Source organism: Paroedura picta, chromosome 2 (assembly GCF_049243985.1).
Source record: "Paroedura picta isolate Pp20150507F chromosome 2, Ppicta_v3.0, whole genome shotgun sequence".
NCBI lineage: Eukaryota > Metazoa > Chordata > Lepidosauria > Squamata > Gekkonidae > Paroedura > Paroedura picta.
Window position 1 is genome coordinate 43,141,337 of NC_135370.1, and position 24,276 is coordinate 43,165,612.

The 24,276-nt window shown below is 42.7% G+C and overlaps 1 protein-coding gene across 7 annotated transcripts in view; it reads left to right on the top strand.

Annotated features, from left to right (window-relative positions):
- Positions 1 to 24,276, top strand: part of RBMS1 (RNA binding motif single stranded interacting protein 1) — a 186,808-nt gene that overhangs the window by 105,232 nt on the left and 57,300 nt on the right. For all 7 annotated transcript variants that reach the window (XM_077319928.1, XM_077319930.1, XM_077319929.1 and 4 more), the window contains exon 2: positions 52 to 227. In XM_077319928.1, coding sequence (XP_077176043.1) covers positions 52 to 227 — 176 coding nt within the window. The remainder of the gene's footprint in view (positions 1 to 51; positions 228 to 24,276) is intronic.

The following is a 24,276-nucleotide window of genomic DNA, read 5'->3' on the forward strand; positions in this document are numbered from 1 at the left end:
GTAAGCATTCCCCTATTTTGCATTCTGACTCCGTCTTTCCTTTCCTTGCAGCAGCCCATCGTGCCTGCTCACCCAATGGCTCCTCCCAGCCCAAGCATCACCAGCAGCAATAACAACAGCAGCAGTAGCAGCAACTCAGGGTGGGATCAGCTAAGTAAAACAAACCTTTACATCAGAGGGCTGCCTCCAAACACCACTGACCAGGACTTGGTAAAGCTATGCCAACCGTGAGTATGCAAAAAGTTGTTTGTTTGCTTTTTAAGTTTGAGGGTGCTGCAAATATTCTGACCAGAATCTGCAGACAGAAGGTGGGCAGGACAAATGCCTGTTAGGCTGATTTAAAAACAAGAAAACCTTGAATGAGTGTGTTTACTGGAGGTCAGTAGTAGGTCAAAACATGGAGGCCATCCTTGAACATCTGTGTATTGCAGATCATCTTGAAGAACAGGTCGAATAAATGCAAGTAGGGAGGTTGTACGAGGAAAGGTTGAGGGAGCTTGGTCTGGAGAGAAGACAGCTAAGAGTTGTTTTCTGTTGCCCCAGAGGGTCAGACCAGAACCAGTGGGTTGAAATTAATCCAAAAGAATTCTTGGATAAACATCCGGCAGAAGTTCCAGACAGTTAGAGCAGTTCCTCAGTAGAACAGGCTTCCTCAGGAGGTGGTGAGTTCCCGTTCTTTGGAAGTTTTTAAGCAAAGGCTTAGATAGCCATCTGATTATGAAAACTTAGGCAGATTGTGAGTGGGTGGGCAGAAGGCTTGGCTCTTATGGCCCTTTCTTGCATGCCCAGGGAAATTCTGATTGCCACTTTGGTGTTGGGAGGCAAATTTCCTCCAGGCAAGACTGGCCAGGGATTCTGGTTTTCTTGGGGGACATCAGCTAGGCATGGAATTGAGGTCAATGTGTGTGGGCAGGTAGTTGTAAGTTTTGTGCATTGTGCAGTGGGTTGGACTAGATTACCTTGGAGGTCCCTTCCAATTCCATTATTCTGAGTAATTGTGCTGCCCAGTTGTTTTTAAAAAGCAGTTTTTCAAGAATTGGCTTTAAAACATATGTTACTATTGTACAGACCTCTAGATAGTTGCTTAGATAATCTTAGTCAAAATGTGGATGTTCATCCTTGTCTTTACAAACCAAAATAAATGGTTCAGGAAGATAAAACGTGGGGGCTGTTAGTCATATATTTTTTTTGTAAATGTTAATATATCATTTTTATTGGTGATGGAAAGTTCAACCTTTTGCCTTTTAGATTTTTTAAAAAGATCTCTAGCCTCTTAATGTGCTTTTAGCTGCTATCGGCACACTGAATAGTTTGTCCCACAACAACGAATATTACATTTTGTACTTGAGAAAGGGGTGGTATGATGCAGCCTTTTCTGGCTTGATTTTAAAAGTATAGCTATGTTAATTGAAGGTTGTCGTTTTGTTTGGACTTCCTGGCCTCTTTGTAGCCTTAGCATGCTGGAGGATTGTTCTTTTGTAGTATTTGCAGAGGCTGTGGGAGGGATTCCACTGCAGGCCGTGTCTTTCTACCTGTGTTAGGCTGGCCCCCTGCCCACTGTTATGGCCGGCTTTCTCAGCATAGCAGCTTGCAAGGTTAAGCAAGGTGGCATTTGCTCTCCCCTGTTTATGTCTATCTGACTCCTGCGTGTTCTTTCTTCTTGCTCATAGTTCTTGTATTATTTATAGCTACAACCAGTGACTTGGATTCAGCGGCAACAAATTTCAGAACTGGGAACAACTTCCCATACTTGTAAATATGTTTTTGTTTGATTATTTTGGGCTCTTGCTTTACCCCCTTCCGGTTTAGTTATAAGTAGACCGAGATCTTTTTTGTGCTCTTTAATTATTATGAAAGTGACTCGTTTGATTTTATCTAGAAAACAAGGTGTGTTGTGGCACGACAGAGACTAACTAGCAAATTATGGCTTATGAAAACTCGTGTCACACTAAACCATGTCTTCTCTAAGGTGCCCCCAGCAGGTTTGTCATCCTGCTGCTACAAAACTAGCTTCAAACACAAATGTTTTGCATTGTTCAGAGCTCCTGATAACTGCCCAGGTTGATGGGTAGACAGTAACAAGAGTTGTAAGAACATACAAATCAAAAGTTCCAGGAATTGTTTTCAACTGCTGGTGGTTCACCTGTAGGGTTGCTTTACAGCGGTCACATCCAGATGTCTCTGTGCCACAGCGATTTGATCAGATCCAGGTTGTCAAAGGTAGACATGCTGAAGAGGGGGCCAATTTGTTTAGTGCAGCTTTAGAGAGACAAGGACTAGGGACAATGGTTTCAAATTACAAGAAAGGAGGTTCCACAAAAATATTAGAAACCATTTTCTGATGTTGAGGTTTGTAGGTAGGATTTACTGCCTTGGAGGGTGGGAGATTCTCGTTTGTTGGAGGTTTTTAGGAGGAGATTAGGTGGGCACCTGTCAGGAGCGTGTGATTTTTAAGTCCCTGAGAAATTGGGGGGGGGGGCTAGACTGGATGGTCCTTTATGGTCTCTTCCAGCTCTGTGTAAATTCTTAGGTTACTTGTTCCAAAAGCAAAGTTTGGAACTCCAAACTGGAACTCTTAGAACTTGTAGCTGGTTTATTAAACTAATAACAATTTATAAGAATCATTTGTTGTAATATCTGGATCTGCAAGAGACCTGATCCATGCAATGCAAGTTACTATACCACTTGGGAGCTACAATTTTTGTCTGTGTTGATGAAATATGCGATGACAAAGCAAAGGTGAAACAAGGTATTCAGTACCGGAACCTTGTCGCATATTTGAATTAAAAATGATGACAACCTTCTATATGTACCTTTGATTTTTGGGGGGGGGGTTGGTTTTGCCAGCGATGCCACAGTGTGTCTTCTTATATGGATGTTACAATTTTCTCATGGCATGCTGTTCTAAATGAAAGGGGGTTACAAGTAATAAATTTTTGTTTCCTTTTTCTGAAAAGTCTGTAGTGTGTAACTTTAGAGAAACCATTTTGTAACTAACATCACTAACTAATCATGAAGTACAGTTTAACGGACCCTTGTTTCAGCGGCTGAATTGCTACATTTGTGTAGATCTCAGTCTTCAGAATTAATTTGTTTCATCCGCTCATTGTTTCATTCTCTGCATTCAGTCAGCTCAGCTTTGGCACTGAGTTTCTGGCAATGATAAACCTGAACGTGTTTTCATTTTGATAAAAATTTAACTTCTAGGGAGTTTCTTGAGAGCATTCTTATCTGCCTGCAGAAATGTTACAATTTGTATTTTCTTGTTTGCACTAGTACAGTTAATTCCCCCCTCCCCATTATTTTTTGGGCTGTTTTGCATGCTGTCCCCCCCCCCGGTTAATGTAGGGGGGAAAACACATTTATAAGAGCAGAACATTTCTTGTTGCCAGTATGTTTCCTCTTTGGACTTCTGCCATCCACAGTCTCTATTCATCTAGACTTCCTAGGCAGTGTCCCATTTGGCTTTTCCTTGCCAGGTTGGAAAAGACTTCAGCACTGTATATGTCAGAGTCTCACCTGGGAAAGCAGATGTTTTCAAATGGCATTAGTGAAATTCTCACTGAAAATTGGAGAAATCTTCATTTTCAATAGATTGAAAATCTATTCCGAACTGCAGGTGTACCAATCTGGCCCTAATTAGGAAAGCCAGCTCTCCTTCTCTACTTTCAGAGACAGACGCTTAGATGCCTGAAAATTATTTTGTCAAGGAGGATGGCAGGATGATATGAAACAACGTTCTCTTTACTTAGCCCACTAATCTCATTGAAACAAAAAGTAACTGAGGTAGAATGTGCCTAGATCAGGGGTAGTCAAACTGCGGCCCTCCAGATGTCCATGGACTACAATTCCCAGGAGCCCCCTGCCAGCGAATGCTGGCAGGGGGCTCCTGGGAATTGTAGTCCATGGACATCTGGAGGGCCGCAGTTTGACTACCCCTGGCCTAGATGATTGACAGCTGCTTATTTGGCATTTAGCCCTCAGCAGGTCTGACAGCGACCATGGCTGCTTTAGGATCTGGAATAATCCAGATCCTAAAGGCAAAAAAGGTTAAATCCACTGAGTAGGATTCTTTGATTCTCTTCCATGCCCTTCCATTATGTTTTCCTTAAAGAAAGACCATTTCTGCATTAGAAGAAGCGTTTCTCTCTTGAAGGAGAACTTAAGAAGGAAGTCTCATAGTGAAACAGAATTGAACATTACCTCCGCTTCCAGTCTCATATTGTTGACTGATGCAGACAGTAGTTTGGAAATAATCCAAGTGATGCTCAGAAGACATGGAATAATTTGCCTTACAAAGGAGGAGGGGCAACTCTATGCAGCTTTATTGAGGGAGGGGGGGGGAGCACTGCCATATTATAATGCTCATTTCTAACCTAACTGTATCCAGAGGAAAACAAGTGTCACAGAGAAATGTGGATTCTGACCCTAACAGAAGTCATGCTAGCAGAGTGTTTTGGTGATTGCAGAAATGCACCAGACATTGCTCTTCTTTCAGAGGGTAGCCATATTGGCCTGCAGTAGACAAGCTCAGCTTGAGTCCAGTTGTGCCTTGGAGGCAAACAAGATTTTCAGAGTATAAGCTTCCAAGAGTGAACATTCCCTTCATCACATACGACGGGAGCTCTGACTTGTTGGTCTTAAGTCAGGCTTTCTCTACCAGGGTTTTCTGAAACCCTGGGGTTTCTTGAAGGCCCTAGAAAGGTTTCCCGAATGGGTGGGATTTTCTTATGTATGTTTAAAACTAGTTAAACATTTATTTGGTGATATGACCATATATGGTCACATCAACCTCCCCCCTCCTCCCAAAATGACCAGTGATGGGCCTGGAGTGGGTGGGAAAGGGAAGGGCTGTGGGTGCTTCCCAATCATATTCTGCACCATCACACCACTTCTGAGGTTTCTTGAAGCCTGAAGAACATTTCAGGGGTGTCTCTCAGTTGAGAAAGGCTGCTCCTAAGGAGTTACTGGATTTGAATATAACTTCATTAAGTTCCTCACCATAGAAAACAAGGGTTATGAGTGAATTCAGAAGCATGACATTCATACGTACAGCGTCAAGATCTGTAGTGGGAGAGGGAGAAACATGCTTTCTCCGGCAAGGCCCCTCTATCAATGTTACAGAATCAGAATGAGACCTCCAATATTGAGATTTCCAATGCTGAGTTTGCCAATTAAGACCTATTGGATTGGCTCCCACTCTCATTAAGTGTCATCTTCCCACCATGCTGAACAAGGGGAGGGATTAGAGTTATTATTGCCGCTGCAAGATGTTAAGTTGGGATGTTTTTGTTGGGTGTTTTATTGTGTTTTTATTGTTATATGATGATGTAAACTGCCATGAGCCCACATTGGGGAACGGCGGTCTATAAATCAATAAATCAGTCAATCAATAAATAAATAAACACAGAGTGGGAAGAGTCCACCAAAGGGTCATCCAGTCCAACCCCGTACCTTCTCAGAGACTAAAAAAAAGCACATACTCCTGACAGGTGCTTGGCCAATCTCCTCCTAAAAACCTCTGACGAAGGAGGCTCCACCACCCTCCGAGGCAGCATATCCTATGTACAAACAGCCCTCACTGTCAGAAAATGCTTTCTAATATTTAAGTGGAAACTCCTTTCCCGTAATCTGAACCCATTGCTCCCAGTCCTTGTCTCTAAAGGGGCAATAAACAAGTTGGACTCCTCTTCAGCACGCATACCTTTCGTCCCACCCACCATACCCACATTGATGTATGTAAAGGAATTGTAGAAAGTGGTATTGACGTAACTCAAGGGGAAAAGTGGGTAGGATTCTAGGGTGTAATGCAGGGGTAGTCAAACTGCGGCCCTTCAGATGTCCATGGACTACAATTCCCATGAGCCCCTGCCAGCGTTTGCTGATATTTGAGTGGAAGTCAGGCCAGTGTGTGTATGTGTTTTGCCGTTGCCGGAATGATTCTTCTGTGTATTAGAATTTAATGAAAACAGTACTGTTGTGTTGTTAGGCTAACTGGAGTTTAGCCTTGGCTGAATAGCTGTTATAGAATAAATGAGAAATACTGTTGGCCAAATGTGCAAACTCGTTTCAAGTGCAGTCCGATCCCGAATCTTGTACATGCTCAGTGTCACGCCGTAGTAAACTGTGCTCAATTTAGTATTTCACCTTATTATACTACTGCTGTTGTGAATATCGTGTAAACATTTAACTGAATTACAGCTTGAAAAGCAGCTGGTTTCAAAGTAATAACATTAGGGTTATAATAATTACTGTTGCAAATCATTCTGCTCTTCTAGAATGAAATAATGGGTTACGGTCTGGTAATGGCTGGCTTTATATTGCATTAGCTGAAGAAACTGTAAATATCTTGGGAATATGGGCACATATCTGTCCTGACCTGAATAACTCAAGCTAGTCTGATCTTGTCAGATCTTGGAAGCTAAGCAGGGTTGGCCCTGGCTAGTAATGGATGAGAGACCCCCAAAGAATACCAGGGTCATCATGCAAAAGCAAGCAATCCACTCTGAACAGAGAGAGCGGCGGGCCCTGCGGAATCTTTCAACGTTCCACAGTGCCTGCAAAATGGAGCTCTTCTGCCAGGTTTATGGTTGAGGCCGGGGATGATAACATAGATCTATGCCCCCCCCCTGGGATTTGGGACCTGAAGTAAACATCATCAGGACCTCCTCTCCACTCGCCAGTAGTGGGAGGGGGGGGTAGTTGAGTTGCCGATCTCCGCCATGTTGGTAATGTTATCGTTGTCTTTTAATGAGGTTTTAATGGGGATTTTAGGATGCTGTAACCCGCCACGAACCGTAAGGGAGTGGCGTGAAATAAATCTAATAACAATAACAATAATAATAATAACAATAACAACAACAGCAACGACAACATCTTTTGCTTTGAAAACTCTGTGGGGTTGCCATAAATCTGCTGTACCTTGATGGCACTTTCCACCACTACGTAGCACATATCTAGCTTTAGAAAATTAATTCTGCACTCCTTCAATGGACTTAGGATGGTGTGATTATATTTAGGACAGCACAGTAAAGGTTGTAAAACTACAGGTAGTTTAAACTTTTTTGTAAGTAAGTATCTGAAGCAAAGTCCTATAAATAATTATAGCAGAAAGCAGTGTTTTGAAAACATTAAGTAGTCCACTAAAGCAGTGGTCCCCAACCTGCGGTCCGCGGCCTAGTCCGCTTGCGCGCTGTGCAGGCGGGGCAGTTGCCCTGCCAGTCCCCAGCCGAAAAAAGGTTGGGGACCACTGCACTAAAGAGTTTCTGTATATTGAAATAGTGCCATGGAAGTTCTGTATTTTCTTGGCTGTCATGGGCTGAGGTACATTATGTGTACGATTGACTAGTTTAAAAAAGACTACTTTTAAATAATGGTTGGGAAACAAACAACTTTTAGAAAATGTTAGGTGAAGTGTCTGTAATAGTGAATGATAGATTAAACAGTTCTTTCTGGTTTTTTTAATGCTGGAACATAAAGGACTTCTTGATGTGGAACACATCAACTAGTAAATTCTCTCAAATGGAAATGATAACAGATGTGATGCCTGTTGTCCTGCACCTTACTAGAGAGTGGCATCCTGCTTCCCAGGCTGGTCCTGCCATCCATGGAGTGGTGCAAGCTGGGGAAGCAGGGAGAGCACGGCCACTGCCAACAGCTCTCTGCTTCCCTGCCTGGCCCCGCCCTCTACAGAGTGGGGGCAGGCCGGGGAAGCAGGGAGATATGCAGCCACTGCCAGCAACACTCTGCGGCCCAGGGATGGGTCTTGGGAGTGCTGCAGGCAGCAGTGCTCCGCTTCCCAGCCTGGCTCTACCCTCCACAGAATGGGGGCTGGCCAGGGAAGGGGAGAGATGCACAGCCACTGCTAGCAGCATGCCGAGGCCCAGCCCGGTCCCGTCTTCTGCAGAGGGGGGACAGGTCACAGGAATGGCAAAATGCATGGCTGCCACCAGCAGCACTCCAAAGCCCAGGGCTAGGCCTTGGAGCGCTGCTGGTGGCAGTGCTCCAGTTCCCAGCTGAACTTTGCCCTCTGCAGAGCGGGGGCAGGCCTGGGAAGCAGGGAGATGCGTGGCTGCTAGCAGCAGCGCTCCAAGCCCCAACCTTGGGCCTTGGAACTCTGGTGTACCACCAGAACTCCTGCAACAGGTAAGGAGGGGGAAGGGAGAGGGACCAGGAAGGAGGGGTGGGCGGAAGAGGCATGGGAGAGTGCAGGGGAAAGGTGGGCGAGGGAGGGATTGAGTGGGAGGGGCCAGGAATGGAAGGTAGATGCGAGAGGTAAGAGGGGAGGGGGCAAGGAGTGTGTGTGTGTGTGTGTGTGTGTGTGTGTGTGTGTCAGAGAGGGAGGGGGAGTTCCACAGCAGGTATGTGTTCCACATACGCTGTGATAGTCAGACTCCCACTAGATTTTTTTTTAAATGGAGTGCCTAGTACTGCAAAGCACCTTGGCAAAACTAATAAAATAACAGCCCTTCTAGTACTTAACGCCAGATATATTTATAACAGATGCCTGTTTAATTCCAAGAGCATAAAATATAAACTTTACCACAGACAAAGTAACTTGCCTATAATTGCCAGGCAAAAGATCCAACAGATGGAAGATTAAAGTCACATGAATAGACAAATACAAGTTACAACTAAGTACAAAGCAAAGCAGAGTTCTAGTTGCAGCACTATCACAGCGGCAGAGTCTCTGGGGGACGGATAAAACCCTCATAGTGATCTGGCCGTTTTGCAAGCATTTACTCTAGCCAAGAAAAAAAAACTTGGCAAAAAATTGGGACTGTTAAGTAAAATAGCTTGACAAATCAGGAAAAGGTCCAGCCTCAAGTTTTAAAGTTTTTTAAAAAGATAATTGCAAAAAGGAAAAGTAATAAACGCACAACCTAGCCTTAAAAGTAGCTGCATTGTGTAAGGCAGCAAGCCAATTCTGTTCAGGGAAGAATACAGTTACCACAGATGGCTGGTAAAGGGAAGCTTTGCTGTAAGGTGCAGCTTGTAACATCTGGAGGGCTGGGAGGGAAGCAGATGTCTCTCCTGTCTTCCTAAAAGGCAAGGTGGTTCCTGTTTTTGGAGGTACTTCTAGACATGGGAATGTGGCCTGAAAAAGGAAAGGGGGGAGTTTTAATCCTCTTTATTGTGTAATTTTGAAATAGTTGTGGGTGCTGCCACTTTGAAAAAATTGGGGCTGATCCATGGGAGATCTGATCACTTGGTCTGCAGTGGTCTCCTCCTTCCCCATCCCAGGGTGCTTCCATTGTTCCAGTCATTCCAGATGAGCACAAACTGGCCATGTTCCTGCATGACTCATTCATTTGGGTGTGCCTCCTGATGGAATCACTCCTACAGCAGTGAGTCATAGAGAAATGAAGTGAACAGGCCTCTCTGGATGTAATTGAATGACCGAGTCACTCCCAGTTTGGAGTTGCTTTCCCCCATCTGAGGCTAGCAAGAATAGGCCACTGCAGGTGCCTTCCCTCGAGGAGGTGAAGTGTTTCCCCCCAACATGTATTAAATTTATTTCTCAAGATGAGCAGGGCTAGTGTTTGTATTTTTTAAAATGAAATTTAGATTCTCGGGGGTATTATAAAACCCTGACTCCGTAAACATCACGATCTCAGAGTGCCAGATAAATTTGCAGCCTTGCAGAGGTCTCTGAATAAGTCCAGGCTGGTCACAGAGAGGGGCGGTTAATAAATTGAATGAATAAATAAAGTTCTGGTCATTCTGACGCCTCTGTTGTCCCTGTGAGTATATGTGAGTATTTGATTCACACTGGTGGCAAGCTTGCCACACTAGCAATTTATTGCATGCATTGGGGGTATAGTTACCTTTTAAAATACATATGCTGAAGTTAGGTTTCCTGAAAACAGCTTTTAAAACATCAGTCGAAATAATAGCAGCAGCTGTGCTTAACATCGCTGGCTTTTCAGCTGAAGGGAAGTGAAGGAAGCCCTGTGTAACTACATCAAATGGCTGTCCATTAAGATTCAGGAAACCTGATACATTTACCATACTCTACATTCTTTCCCTTCTTTCTCCACATCTCTATCAAGCAGCTCTCCTTTCAGCTTATGGTTCATTGTTTCTGCAGACTAGATCATCGACTGGGACGTGTGAACTGTCTTTGTCCGAAATGTTATTGTCACCTTCAGCCACCAATTCCCATTGTTGACATTCCTTCTGACTTTGCCAGAGTGGTTCATTTCCAGTTAAATCTTGTGAAAACATGCCATGAATGGCATTGACTTTTGTTACTCAGGGTGGGGGATACTTCTCAAACCAGACTGCTAAAATGGGTATTATTGGCTATCACCGGTTGAAAAGGAATCCTGCTTTCAGTTTTGTGCAGAAATAAAAGTGCGTGGATACGAGTGTCTCGTCCTTAATTACCTTGCTCACTATCTCCCTTGATACCTTTTCATTGAAAGCAGTAGATACTAGCAGAGAAAGAAGAAACTGCAGAATGGGAACTTTTCCAAACCATAGTCATTGGCTGTCCTGGGGTTGGTCTAGACCAGGGGTAGTCAAACTGCAGCCTTCCAGATGTCCATGGACTGCAATTCCCATGAGCCCCTGCCTGCGAATGCTGGCAGGGGCTCATGGGAATTGCAGTCCATGGACATCTGGAGGGCAGCAGTTTGACTACCCCTGGTCTAGAATGAGGAGTGGATTGTGTAGTATCTCTGGTTCCACAGGTCAAGACTAACCGAATGAGGAATAGCTTAAAACAATAGGGGCAGCAGAACTTTTAAATAAACAGTGGAGTCATGCTGGTTACTTGGTAGTGAGACAGTGCTGTGCAGTAGTTAAGAGCAGTGGACTCGAATCTGGAAAACGGTGTTTTCTTCCACACTTTCTTTGTCACACCTGCTGAGTGGCCTTGGGCTGGTCACAGTTCTCTTAGAGCTTTTCTCACAGAGCAGTTCTTTCAGAGCTCTCTCAGCCCCACTTACCCCAGAGTGTCTGTTGTGGGGAGAGGAAGGAAAAGTGTTTGTAAATGGCTTTGAGACTCCTTTGGGTAGTGAAAAGCAGGGTATGAAAAAATCTTTCTCTCATGTGGAAAACACTGATTTCTGTCTTTCTGAACTATTTCAGAAGTATGACTCTTGACCTAGATTTTAGAAGGGGGATTTTTGCAAGTCATTTAAATGTTCTCAAGTTCAGCATTCCACGGCAATGTTTCTGATGGCTTTATATTACTAATATTTTTAAAAGCTTTTCTAGACTATTGAAGGCTTTTTCTACATGCCGAATTAGGGAAAATGTGCTCCTTTTATTTAAATAACTCAAGAAGTGAATTCTTTTATGGTGTTAATTTTCACACTTTGTATCTTTGATCTTTGTATCTTTGATCTTGATAAATGTATTTAAATAGAATCTTCTTATTATATATTGCAGCTAATATTGGACTTTATACTTTGAAGTCTTGGCTGAATAGTTCTACTAATTTATAAAATTCTGGAAGCACAGCTCTTCTTGGTTTTCATAAGTTACTACTTACCAGGAAAATGGTGCTTTCCTTAAGTACATTTGTAAATGAATCATGTTGTCTCATCTAGAATTAGTATTCATAGAGATCTGAGTTGAACGGTTACTGAGTTCACTCCTTGGCACCTCCGTTGGTATAGAGAAAGGCCAGTAAGTCCAGCAAGATACTAACCAAAATGTATAAGTCATCAGAGCTTCTGTCAGGAAAGAGAACGAAATCAAGATTGACAAGAAAAAATTATTTTATTTCAGTTTTTGCTATGATTGATTGATTGGATTTTTAGTCTGCCACTCTCACAAGCAACTCATGGCGGGTAACAATTTTCATAACCCCCCCCCCCCATTAAAACCTCACATATAAAGCCAGCCTCGCAAGATTGGCGGGAAAATTCCCTCCCTCTCCCCACCCAGCTCGTCCAGACAAATTATTCACCTTGAGGTATGGGGTTCTCGTGTAGCCTGAGGAGGGCCCCCTGATCTTCCCAGCTCTGGCCTGAACCAAAGACCTGGTGGAAGAGCTCCATCTTGCAGGCCCTGCAGAACTGTGACAGCTGCGCCAGGACCATTAGCTCTCCTGGGAGCTCATTCCACCAGGTGGGGGCCATGACCAAAAAGGGCCTGGCCTTGGTCAAGGCGAGACACAGTTCCTTTGGGCCAGGAATCTGCAGCAAATTAGCACCCACAAAGCGAAGAGCCATTGGGGGGGGTGCATAAGGAGTAAGTGGTCCCTCAGGTGGGGCCCAAGCTGCAGATGGCCTTAAAAGTTAAAACCAGAACCGTGAACCTGATCCAGGCTACAACTGACAACCAATGCAGCTGCCTCAGCAGCGGCTGGATATGGGCATTCCAGGCCCATATTTAACACATTTATAGATTGTGATGTGCCATAACATGAAGTTCACAGCTCAGAGTAACATCTATAATGTAGTGCACTCAACAGAGAAGGGAAGCAGGACAGAAAGAGAGGAGAGGAACAAGAGGAACCAGGAAGAAAGGCAGGATTGAAATGTTTTAATAAATAAATAATATTCTGGCAGTATAGTTCTCATATGCTGATTAGGAGAGAAGCCAAGAATGAAAGAGCCATGCCCTTTCTTCCTGGGTCTAAATATGATGGATTCAGGACACACCCACACACACCCACACACACAGCCTGTCTGAGACCAGCTTCATTGCTTGGGCATCAAAGCATGTACAACTCAGTACAAAAAACAGTTGGGAGGTTTAAATTATCTTTGCACCAATCCTCAGAATAGGAAAAGACCCAAAGTTAAAAGTATGGGTAGAATAATTGTTTGGAGCTGATGCCTAAATGAAAGGCACTATGTGAACCTAACAGGTGAGGATGTCTGTAGGCAAGGTGCCACCACTGCAAAAGCCTTGTCTCTGGTTGCCCCCTGACCTGTCTCTGTGGTCAGTAGCACAGAGAATAGAAGATTTGTAAAGATTTGTAACTGGACAGTACAGGGAGGTTGAAATCCTTCAGGTACCCTGACCCCCAGCTGTAAAAAGGTAAAGGTAAAGGTATCCCCTGTGCAAGCACCGGGTCATGTCTGACCCTTGGGGTGACGCCCTCTAACGTTTTCTTGGCAGACTCAGTACGGGGTGGTTTGCCAGTGCCTTCCCCAGTCATTACCGTTTACCCCCCAGCAAGCTGGGTACTCATTTTACTGACCTTGGAAGGATGGAAGGCTGAGTCAACCTTTAGCCAGCTGCTGGTATCGAACTCCCAGCCTCATTGGCAGAGCTTCTGACAGCATGTCTGCTGCCTTTCCACTCTGCGGCACAAGACCCCCAGCTGTATAGTAGTTTAAATGTAAGAACCAGCATTTTGAGTTGAACCTGGAAACAGATGGATGTCCACTGCGGAGCTTTCAGTATGGGGTGATATGATCCCTGAATCCAGTCCCCAACAATAGGCTAACTGTTGCTTTTTGGACCAGTTGAAGCTTCTAGACAATTTTCAAAGGCAGCCCTATTATCTTTGCTTGGTGTTAGTATAATTCATGAGCTCAAGCTGTTCAATGGCACTTTCCAACATTTTAAAGTTTTTGTTAAACTAGTATGTTCACATCAGTTGCCAGTATTTTTTTATGAACGTTGATAATCTTAAATTGTCTAATAGTCATTTCATTTCTCTGACTACTCCCCAACTCATTTCATTGTTATACTTTGAAGCTCTGAATTCTTATAATTTGCACATTAGTAATAATTCTGTTTATAGGATGGTCTCTTGTATTTCAAAGCCATTCCTCCTACTAAAATGAGTTCCGTGTAGACTTGGAAGACATATCTGTACATTACCACTAAATATGGCCAGAACGCTGTTTGTAATTATGCCTTTAATAAAAATTCCGGTATACTTGTGACCATATCTCAATGTCACATTTAGTATGCCGTATTTCATGAGAGGAGAATAGGGCTATATCAAATGTCTGAAAACCTGAAAGAGTAACTACCATCAATCAAATAAGGTATATAATTCTGTCTTGCTCGTTTAACAAGTATAGGACTTGTTAAAAAGTATAGGATTTCCAGATATATCTGTTTTTGGATATGAGCTTCATACAGGTGTGAAAAGGAGTCTTTAGGCATGCCCTGTCTCTCCTGCACTTGACCCTGTATTTTCCTGTATTTTTGTTGCTTCTGACTTTAGCTCTTCAGGTTGCACCTGATGTACACTTGTTTTTTCTGCTGAATCTTAAGACTAACTTGCCATGGTAGCATAGGCACTTCTACTGGAAAGCAGCCTTTGAAAACCTGCTTTTTCAGTCATGCTCCTTCATCAAAACTGATATCTTGCTTGACTGTAGCATTAGCCTTTTGGCCTCATTTAGTTTTTAGTACAAGAACAGAAGAACATAAGAAGAACCCTGCTAGATCAAACCAGTGGTCCACCTAGTCCAGCATCCTCTCCCACATAGTGGCCAATGAGTTCTTCTAGAGTTTCTTCCCATGAGGTTGGCCCTTGTCAACAGTGTGGACCTTGCAGATGAATCACTTTTGCTAACAAATTCTATACACTGTGAGAGAAGAAATAAACCAGCACTGGTTGAATAAAGAACATACTCCACAGAAATATAAGGGCATCAGTTTTTATATTCTGCTGAAGCCTTTACACCTCTCCGCTTTGTTTCTAGAAATGTTGGAGGTCATTGAAGCCATTTTATATTAATGAAAAACATCAGTATTAAAAGATCACTATTGGAAAAGAAATTATTGCTATCTAAGTAATACAAATACTGGAAGAGGTTCAAAGCCATTTATATTTACTGTCTTAATTTTAAGTCTTAATTTTAAGTCTTAATGTTAAAAACCTTAGTTAATAATGGGATCTTCTTAAACTTACATATTACCCTCTTTGAACGTCAGTGTTTATATAGATGCTGGCAGAGTCATGTGCCAGTTTGCATTCATTGCATCTATACAGGAAACTGAGGTATTTATTCTTTTCAGCCCTAGTACACATTGACAGCGAGACAGGGACATGTTGATCTACATTTTAAACAATGAACAAGATTATTGTTCATTGTTTATTGGGAGATAAATTGTATATTGCTGATCTCCAAAGTGGTTCCTTCCCACTGGCTCCTTGATCTTGGGGTCTTCAATGGAAATGGGAAATGTTTGACTGGCTTTCCACCAGCAAACCGAGTAACAGAGTGCTGAGCTTATCTCGAGCAGATGCATCACAGCTGTGTACACAGATGCATCACAGCTGTATACCTTCAAGTTGGTCTTTATGCTTGGCAATCTGTTTTTGTTGCCTCTCAAGGCCCAGACGTTTTCCTTTTTTGAGGAGTTGGGGGGGAGGGGCTTAAACCAAACATCAGCTCCTTCTCTAGAATGAAAGATCTGATCTAGCTTTCCTGTCTGTGAGGACGACTCATTAGGAGAGACCAAGAATGGATTAACCATTCAGAAGATGCTGTCTCTGTTGTAGAAGGACACTTGGGAGGGAGTCTCAACAATATTTAGTGATTGGCTTCTCCCCCATGACAGACTTTTTGTGATTGGCTCTGCTCCTTGGTGGCCATTCTGTGGCCTTCTCAAAATTCAGAAAGTGCCAGCAAACCTAGCAAAGTTGCGTAAACTCATTGTACCTGTTCTCATGACTGCATAATAAATCCTCAAGAGAATCCTGTTCCTCTCATCTTTCTTCTGCCCTTCCCAGAAGAGTTATGATGGAATGTGTCTGCCTTTAATGATAGGAACAAAACACTAACAGTAGCAGTAACTATTGTGCTGCTCTTTTGTCCTGCCCCCACTCTTATTCAGGAAGCTGAGGATTTCCTAGACGAGTTTTCAAAGGAAATGCCCAACCAAAGCAAAGGCATAGTAGCTCAGTTATGATGCTAAAGAACCTGGTTCAGTCGCTACATCTCATGTTGTATTGAAATGATTTCAGATGTACTAGCCCTAGAAGTTTGCTCTCACTAGAAGCAGACAGTATTATTCTAGATGTTCCAATAGTCTTGCTCAGTCGTAGCACAATGTGTTCAGATGGGGCTTTCTGTTTTTTTTTTCACCTGCTCTTCAGGCATTAAAAACCATTTTTTAGAGACAAGCATTTTGCCTGGACATTAATTTGTGCCTTGTTCCTTTTAATCAACCAGGGATTTATAGCAGGGGTAGTCAAACTGCGGCCCTCCAGATGTCCATGGACTTTTTCCCAGGAGCGGCCCTCCAGATGTCCATGGACTACAATTCCCAGGAGCCCCTGCCAACGAATGCTGGCAGGGGCTCCTGGGAATTGTAGTCCATGGACATCTGGAGGGCCGCAGTTTGACTACCCCTGATTTATAGTATCTGTCTTCTGACTGTAACCCTGTGTTCTAAAACCATCAGAGGGCAAGTTTTGTTTCCAATGATGTTGGGTTGTGTGTGTGTGTGTGTGTGTGTGTGTTTCCCTACCCCCCAAAATATAGAACCATTATTGTTGGAGCCAGCCTGTCATGCTAGTTGCCTGTGTCTCCCCCATCCAGCATTTCTCTCTCTCTCTCTCTCGATCTTAGTATGCAGGAAGAGCTGCAGCCTGACCTAAATACAGGTCTAATACTTCACTTGTGAGCAGCTTTTTGACACTAGGCATAACCTTTACCGGCTTGTTAAGGGACTGATTCCGTCAGACTTCAGGGACTTTTGTGATGTTCAGCTGTTGTTGTTTATACGCCTTTTCCTGCAGGGACAAAATGTTCCCAGAATGCTTGTCTGGATTCTCTCTTCCTTTCCTCCCTTTCTTCCACTTAGCTGTGTGTGGTGGTTGTTTTTAATCCCATTTTTTCCCAGTGTTTTACTAATAGTGCATCCAACGGATCGGTCTTCCTTTTGCAAAGGCATCGTCAAATGAACTTAAGTAAGCGTCTTCTGGGTTGGAATTCAGGCTAACTCAAAAATCATGTATAACAACGGCAAACTAGCCCCGGCCTTGAAAACCCCCCTGGGTCACCATAGCTGAGACCTGATGGCACTTTCCACCACTGTGAGGCATGCATTAATTAATTAATTAAATTGATATCCCACCACTCCCACACAATGGCTCATGGCGGGTCACAAATTCCTCATGAGGTAGGTAGGGGTTGTGTTTTACCACCACATCTTATCTTTAATACAGGTAGAGTATATTTGTACTGTTGTTCTCTTTTTCTGTAGGGTTTTTATTGGGGTTTTAAATGTTGTGACTCGCCCCGATTATTCAGGGGGAGGCGAGTAATAAATCTAGATAATAACAACAACAACTCATTAAAGCCCCCATTAAAAGGACATACCAATACAATACAGAAAAACCACAGCAAACAAGGCAATAAATAAGCCTATCCCCACGCCCAAAAGACTGCTACACCCTCTATTGGGGAGGGAGAGGACGCCTAGGTGGCAACAACCCAGGTGCTAGCACCAGCCCTGGGAAGGGGTGTGTGTGATTTTTATTCTTGCCCTTGGAGAGTGATGTCTGATTAACCTTCCTGTAAATCAAGGCATTCTCTGTCAGTAAATACATTCTTTGTGGTAGTGGCTAGGGCATCCCTACACAGGCTTCACATATGTCAGTTCTGATACCAGCCCTACGAAAAAAAAGTTCAGCAGTGCTAGCCAGAATGGATGAAGTCCCAACAATGATATAACACTAACAATAGTGTGTTGTTTATGTCCACATTTATGCAATCCACAATTCAGTGTCTACCTTTTAAATCCTAAACTTGGACTCTAGCCCCCAGGGCAATATCGTTCGGTGTTAACGGTGGTCAAACATATGTATAACAAGCCACGGAAGAGGAAAGAATCCATGTGGATGCGGATGGGCAGAAAGCACGCTGTCCTGTGTGGTTAGGCAAATGTAAGCAAGCCTTTCTCTACTTTTACTGTAGGGTGTAGCAGTATGTAAGCAAGCCTTTCTCTACTTTTTTACTGCTTAGAAACCATTGAACTCTTCAGGCTTTGAGAACCCCCAGAAGTGGCACGATCATGCAGAATATGTTTGGGAAGCATAGCCCACCCCTCCCTTCCCACCCCCTCCAAGGCCCATCATGGGCCATTTTGGGAGGGCTGAGTGGGTCAGCCTGACCATATAGGATCATATCACCCAATAAATGTTTAACAACGTTTAAAAAATCTATTAAAAAGTAATTAGCTCCCATCCCTTCAGGAAATCATTCCAAGGCCCTGGTTGAGAAAGCTTGATCTAAGGTAAGGTAAAGTAAGTAGATTTCCCAGCCCTCATTCAGTTTCTTTCAGATCTAAGTTAAGCTTGTCCACAGCTTTCCTAGATCTTGATGGAGAGACAAGTGTCATTTGCTTTACTGGTAATAACCCAAATCATCCAGTGAGCTCTCCTAGCAGTTGCTTGTAGATACTGGAAAACAATTTCTTAGACCTAAAGATGCTGCAGTGTTTTGTATCTCTTACAGTGTGCTAAGATGGTATGCTTTTGCAACAGTTTGTGTGCTTGTAGAAGTTAAATTTTCTGACTTGGACATTGATGCCGTTGAGGACATAGTTGTAACATTTACTGGCAAGCTTTGTGCCACAGATTGGTTAAGTGCCTTGAGTGACCGACCTTGGGCCTGTGTCTGTACTAGAGTGGTCTTGCATCTGAACTTTCCTAGCGCTGTGCCTGCCCTGTTCTCTCCAGATTATGAGCTGGTATTTCATATTGTTTAATTTATTTGTTGGTTTTATAGACTTGCCCCTCTCTGAGCAGGCTCAGGGCAGTTCACAACATACATTTCAGCTGCATCATACAATTAAAACAGTAATAAAACAACCAATATGCTCAAAGGTGTTCCAAGGGAAGAATTGCTTCTACCTGGTGAGGCATTTAAAAGTAGCTGGGATGACATAAACCAGTGGTAGGAGTGGCTTGGGGGCTACTTGTGGCTCATGCAGGTTCCCTGTGGTTCGGTGGAGCACTGTTCCCTAACATGGTACCTGTTCCTTGATTTAAGGATTCATGGAGCCTTAGCAGAGCACAACTGGTGCTGATGCTTGTGTTGCACACAAAACATACTAGCACTAACACAGTGTTCATCAATAGCTCATTATATACAACCATAAAATAATCACACAATACTTACAAACACAAAGAGTCAGGCGTGATTACCTAGAAACTGGCTTTTGTTTGGACAAAGGAAAGCATGGTCATCATTCTTGCATTCATCCTCTCTGTTTCCTGAACCTTGGTGAAATCTGCCAGTGTGAAGCTCCAGTATCTAAGGCGCCCTTCATACTTAATGTGGCTTGTGGTGTGCAAGCATGCTTAATGAACAATGTGCATGCTGATTTGCTAGCAGAGCATCTGTGTTACCCTTTTTTGTGCCACATAAGTATGAAGACCCCATAATGATCACATTGTGAAGGACCCCTAACCGTACAGCACTGCATGGCCACTGGAATGGTGTGTTGTGTATGCTACTAGGACAAACTGCTTCTGGTTGTGAGTTTCGGGATAGAGGGCAAGGCCTAATTAATTAATTAATTAATTAATTAATTAATTTTCTGGCCTGCCTTTCCAATACATCTCAGGGCAGGTGAGGCTTATGGTTGTCAGGTGGTTCCCACTTTGCAACAGCCAGAGCTGTGAGATTTCCTGAGGTGCATGTGACACACTGAACATCGTATTAGGCATGTTCCTGCTAAAGCTGAGCTCTTTTAGGTCCCTCTGATTTCGTAGAGGAGACTTGATGCATGTGCTTAGGTCTTACAAATGAAATAAAAAAGATACTAAAAGTGCTTGTCTCTGCATGAGCCGTTTGCTTTCGTGTATCCTCCAAAACTGCCCTAAAAGCAAAATTAACAACACAATGTTTGAGGCCCAGAATGTATAATCTGAAGGTGCATTATGCAGCAGCCTTGCTGAAGGTGTAGGCAGGTCATCACCTTGCTGGGAAGTTACTTTATACCCCATTGAGTTTTACACTGGAAGGAATGTGGGATGCCTGGAAATATATTTTGTGATAATAATAATAGGCTCATTTTATGGATACGTTTACGGATGGTCTATTACATTTCCACCTACATTTCTATATTAATTCCTGAGGTCTGTCTGTGGCCCTGGTCTTTTTTCACAGATTAGTCATTGTTGAGCAAAATATTGATTCAGTGTAGACTGTTTTCAGTAATGGAAAGACTCAACAATGGGAAATTGGTTCACAGTAGTAGGATTCGATGCCAGACAATATCGACTACTTTATCTGCACGTTTTTAATCCATGTCCATCTTGCTTTAATTCATTAGCAACTGCTACAATAACTTCATAAAGAATTATGGCTCAGTGACAGAGCACATTAGTATGGGGAATGTCCCGGGCTCCATTCCTGGACTTTTTGGTTAAAATGGTATTGGTAGCCCATGTTAAGCCATAGTTGAGAAAGAGCTTTCTCTGCCTGGAGGATGAATTATTGATGGGCCAGTGATTTAACTTGGCATAGGACAGCTTTGTATGTTGAAAAGTGTAAAGGGAAATATCATTGGGACTTCACCATAATTCCCAGTCATCCTTTAAATAAATATGACAATGGAAATTGGTCACTTTCAAAATAAATTAGAAGAAGAAGAAGAGTTGGTTCTTATATGCCGCTTTTCCCTACCCGAAGGAGTCTCAGAGCGGCTTACAGTCGCCTTCCTATTCATCTCCCCACAACAGACACCCTGTGGGGTGGATGAGGCTGAGAGAGCCCTGATATCACTGCCCGGTCAGAACAGCTTTATCAGTGCTGTGGCGAGCCCAAGGTCACCCAGCTGTTTGCATGTGGGGGAGTGCAGAATCGAACCCAGCATGCCAGATTAGAAGTCCGTACTCTTAACCACTACACCAAACTGGCTGTCTTAGATGCAACAATCCATAGGCTTATACTAATTGTTTGTGGGGGAGAATGGCTTAAATGCATTTATCATAAATTTCCAGTAAGCATCTTTTTATATGTAACCTGAATCATTCTGCAAAGCATGATGCAGTTATGAAATACAATTACATGCTACTAATGCTTTGATTTCCCCCCCCCCCTTTTTTTTCACAGTCATCTTTGGAACCTAATAATGAACATCTATCTGAAAGGTCAATTCACATTTAAATAAATCAAATAACTTGCACAGCACCGGGATAATTAAAGTACCTACCTCTTATCGGTTTATCTTAATGAACAGAAGGGGGCAGCTGGTATGTAGCAGTAAGATTGTGTGGCTTTGGGCACGTTTTTGACACAGGATCCACAGTGCGTATGTTGAGTGTGAGTCTGTACACTGTCTTAGTATCCTGCCAAAATTCACTGGAAGTCCTTGGCTGCATGATCACCCAACTAAGACTGAACACTGGAAAACTACCCCATTCCACACCAGCTTCCAGCCTTCTATTCTTTGAAATATGCAAATGTATAAAAGTAGGAGAAAGCAGTTGCAATATGAAATTATACACACCCAAGCTCTATCTGAATAGTATCCAACTCAGGATACCTGCATATCAGGTTCTCAATTTATTTATTTACTTCCTTTGTTTACCTTTCTCCTCAGCAAGGGACCTCAAGTAGTTTACATAATTCTCCTCCTACATTTTATCCTGACACCAACCCTCTGAGGTAGGATGGGGTAATTGTGTGTGAGAGGCCAAAGGTCACCCAGCAAATTTGCATGGCAGAGCACAGATTGAAACCTGGCTCTCCCAGATCCTAATCCACCACTGATCACAACACCATACGGACTTATACTTAGCTCGATGTATTGAGAATCTTTGCAGTGTACGCTATACTTGTTTTATAATAAAACCAGAGTCCAGTAGCACCTTTAAGACCAACAAAGATTTATTTAAGGCGTGAGCTTTCGAGTGCAAGCACTCTTCCTCAGACTTGTTTTAGTTTGTCCAGCATTTGAACTCATAGAATTGTGTTGTTAGCAAAATCCTTGATCTCTCCACCCATTGCAGCAAGATTTATGTATTTTACTGTTTCATTACTCCTCTGTGAACTAATGCAGCATGGCTTCTGCATTTAGAAATGGGGGCTGGGCTTTTGGAGATGGCATTCGATTGGAAATTAGCAGCACTGTCCTAGTCAGAGTTATTTGAGTCTAAATTCGTTGATTTCAATAGATTTAGTCATAAATTGTTCAGAACATGCTGGTTGCAATTTTTATAGTGAACCGAAGGTCTTGATGTGGAATTTTCTAATGCAGAATATGTGTTAACAGCTGGGTAGGTTATTGGTCTCCTTCTATCCATTTCTTCTGTTGTAAGATATGGAAAAGTGTTATTTTGATCATTTTAGAAAAGATTTGTGCAATATTACAAGGTGACTGGTAAAATTTCTAAATTCTAAAGAAAATTTTATTGTTCTTTTACTGATATTGAACAGCTATTAACTAATGTTTTCTCTTACTTAACCTATTAAGTAACCTATTACCATTGGTGCTAATATGCGGATACCTAGCCAGACAGAGCCAGTTTGGTGTAGTGGTTAGGAGTGCGGACTTCTAATCTGGCATGCCAGGTTCGATTCTGCACCCCCCCACATGCAACCAGCTGGGCGACCTTGGGCTGGCCACAGCACTGATAAAACTGTTCTGACCAGGCAGTGATATCAGGGCTCTCTCAGCCTCACCTACCTCACAAGGGTGTCTGTTGTGGGGGGAGGAATAGGAAGGTGATTGTAAGCCGCTTTGAGCCTCCTTTGGGTAGGGAAAAGCAGCATATAAGAACCAACTCTTCTTCTTCTAAAACAAATTATTAAAATATATGCCCACTTGCTAAGAGGAGCACTATTTTCTTATACCGTTCCTAGGGAAGAGAGGGGCATTGGGGGGCTTTCCCCCCTGAATGCAAGACTGAGGCTTCCCCAAACAACCATGAGTTCAGGTAATATTTCTTTCACTCATACCACATGCTCGGGAGGCCAAACAAACTCAAAGGTGATGACTTAGTGAGATTATTTGCTCACAGCATGGCCTGAAGGGGGGGAGAAGGTAAGGAGGGAATATAGCCTGGTTTTGCCAAGTTTCCCATGCAGAGCTGCCTACTTACATCACAGGAATTCTCCCAGTATTGCCTAGGAAATTTGGGGCTGTGCTTCTTGTCCCTAATCAGTGGCCAATCTTGATCTGAAACTTAAAGCAGGAAACTCCAAGATATCTCACTTCCTGGTAAGGTAGTTAGACCACTTGGGTTCCCTTCCAGCTCTTTCACTCTTTGCAACCCAGTTTTTTCTTCCTGGGGAATATATTTATATGGCTTGGTTCTTCTTTTCCATTTCCAAGGGCTTGGTTGTGTTTCGGGATGGTTGTGTTATTTCCCTGCAACTCTCTCAAAGTTAGACTAATCCACTCGTTTCAGTAGTTAGAAAGCATTATAAACCTTGACCATATCTTGCCATGGCCGTCAATTTTGCTATGATTGCCTTGGACAACTTGTTTGCAGTCCTGTGGTTCTCTCATTATCTTGCGAGCAAGTACTGATCATTAAGAAGTTAATTATCCCGAACACATGCCATGGTTTTTCTAACCTGGATTTTGCCTCTTTAGCTGTGCTTCTATAGCTAGAAGAAATGAATAATTTCTCTCTAGTTCTGAGTACAGTATTTGGAAATGAAAACTTGCTAGGTGTAAAGAACAGAATTAGACATTGTATCCATACATTGAATTTTTATTTTCATAGACTAAAATATTCCTAAAATAATTGTTTTGAAAATATATATTTGTAAAATGATGCATATTGCTAGCAATTCTTTTCTGTTTGTTTGAAAGTGTTTACACAGGAATTTTCTTTCCTATAATAATTCATTTAATTCCTATGTCTGATCTTGAGATATCTAATTGGCACATTTAGGAAATTCATTTTCATGTGTTGATTCAAAATGTCCTAGATACTGTGTAAGGATTATTCTGCCAATTACCTATTTTTCTCCTTTGCATACCAAAACATATTTCCCATATTGAAATGAGTTTATTCATGAACAAAAATAGCAACTCAAGGGGCATGGCTTCCTTCATGAAGTGCACAGACTGATACTCAATCTCTACAAACAGAGGAAACAAACATTTCCTGATTTCTAAAGCTGACCCCCCCCCTTCCTGTTGTACAGCCTTTGTTTCCTAAAACAAAATTGTTGGGTAGCTGTTGTTGTCTCCTACCCTGCCCTCTTTGAAAGAAATTTACAATTTGGAGACATTTTTCCTTCTGTGTGAAAAATGTGCATGTTTCATATACATCAATATAGTATAGCATGAACACAGCAAAGGATAGTAATTCTGAATGATAGTTTTGTGTGAAATTATATCTATGGGTAGATCTTTTTATTTAGCTGATTGCAC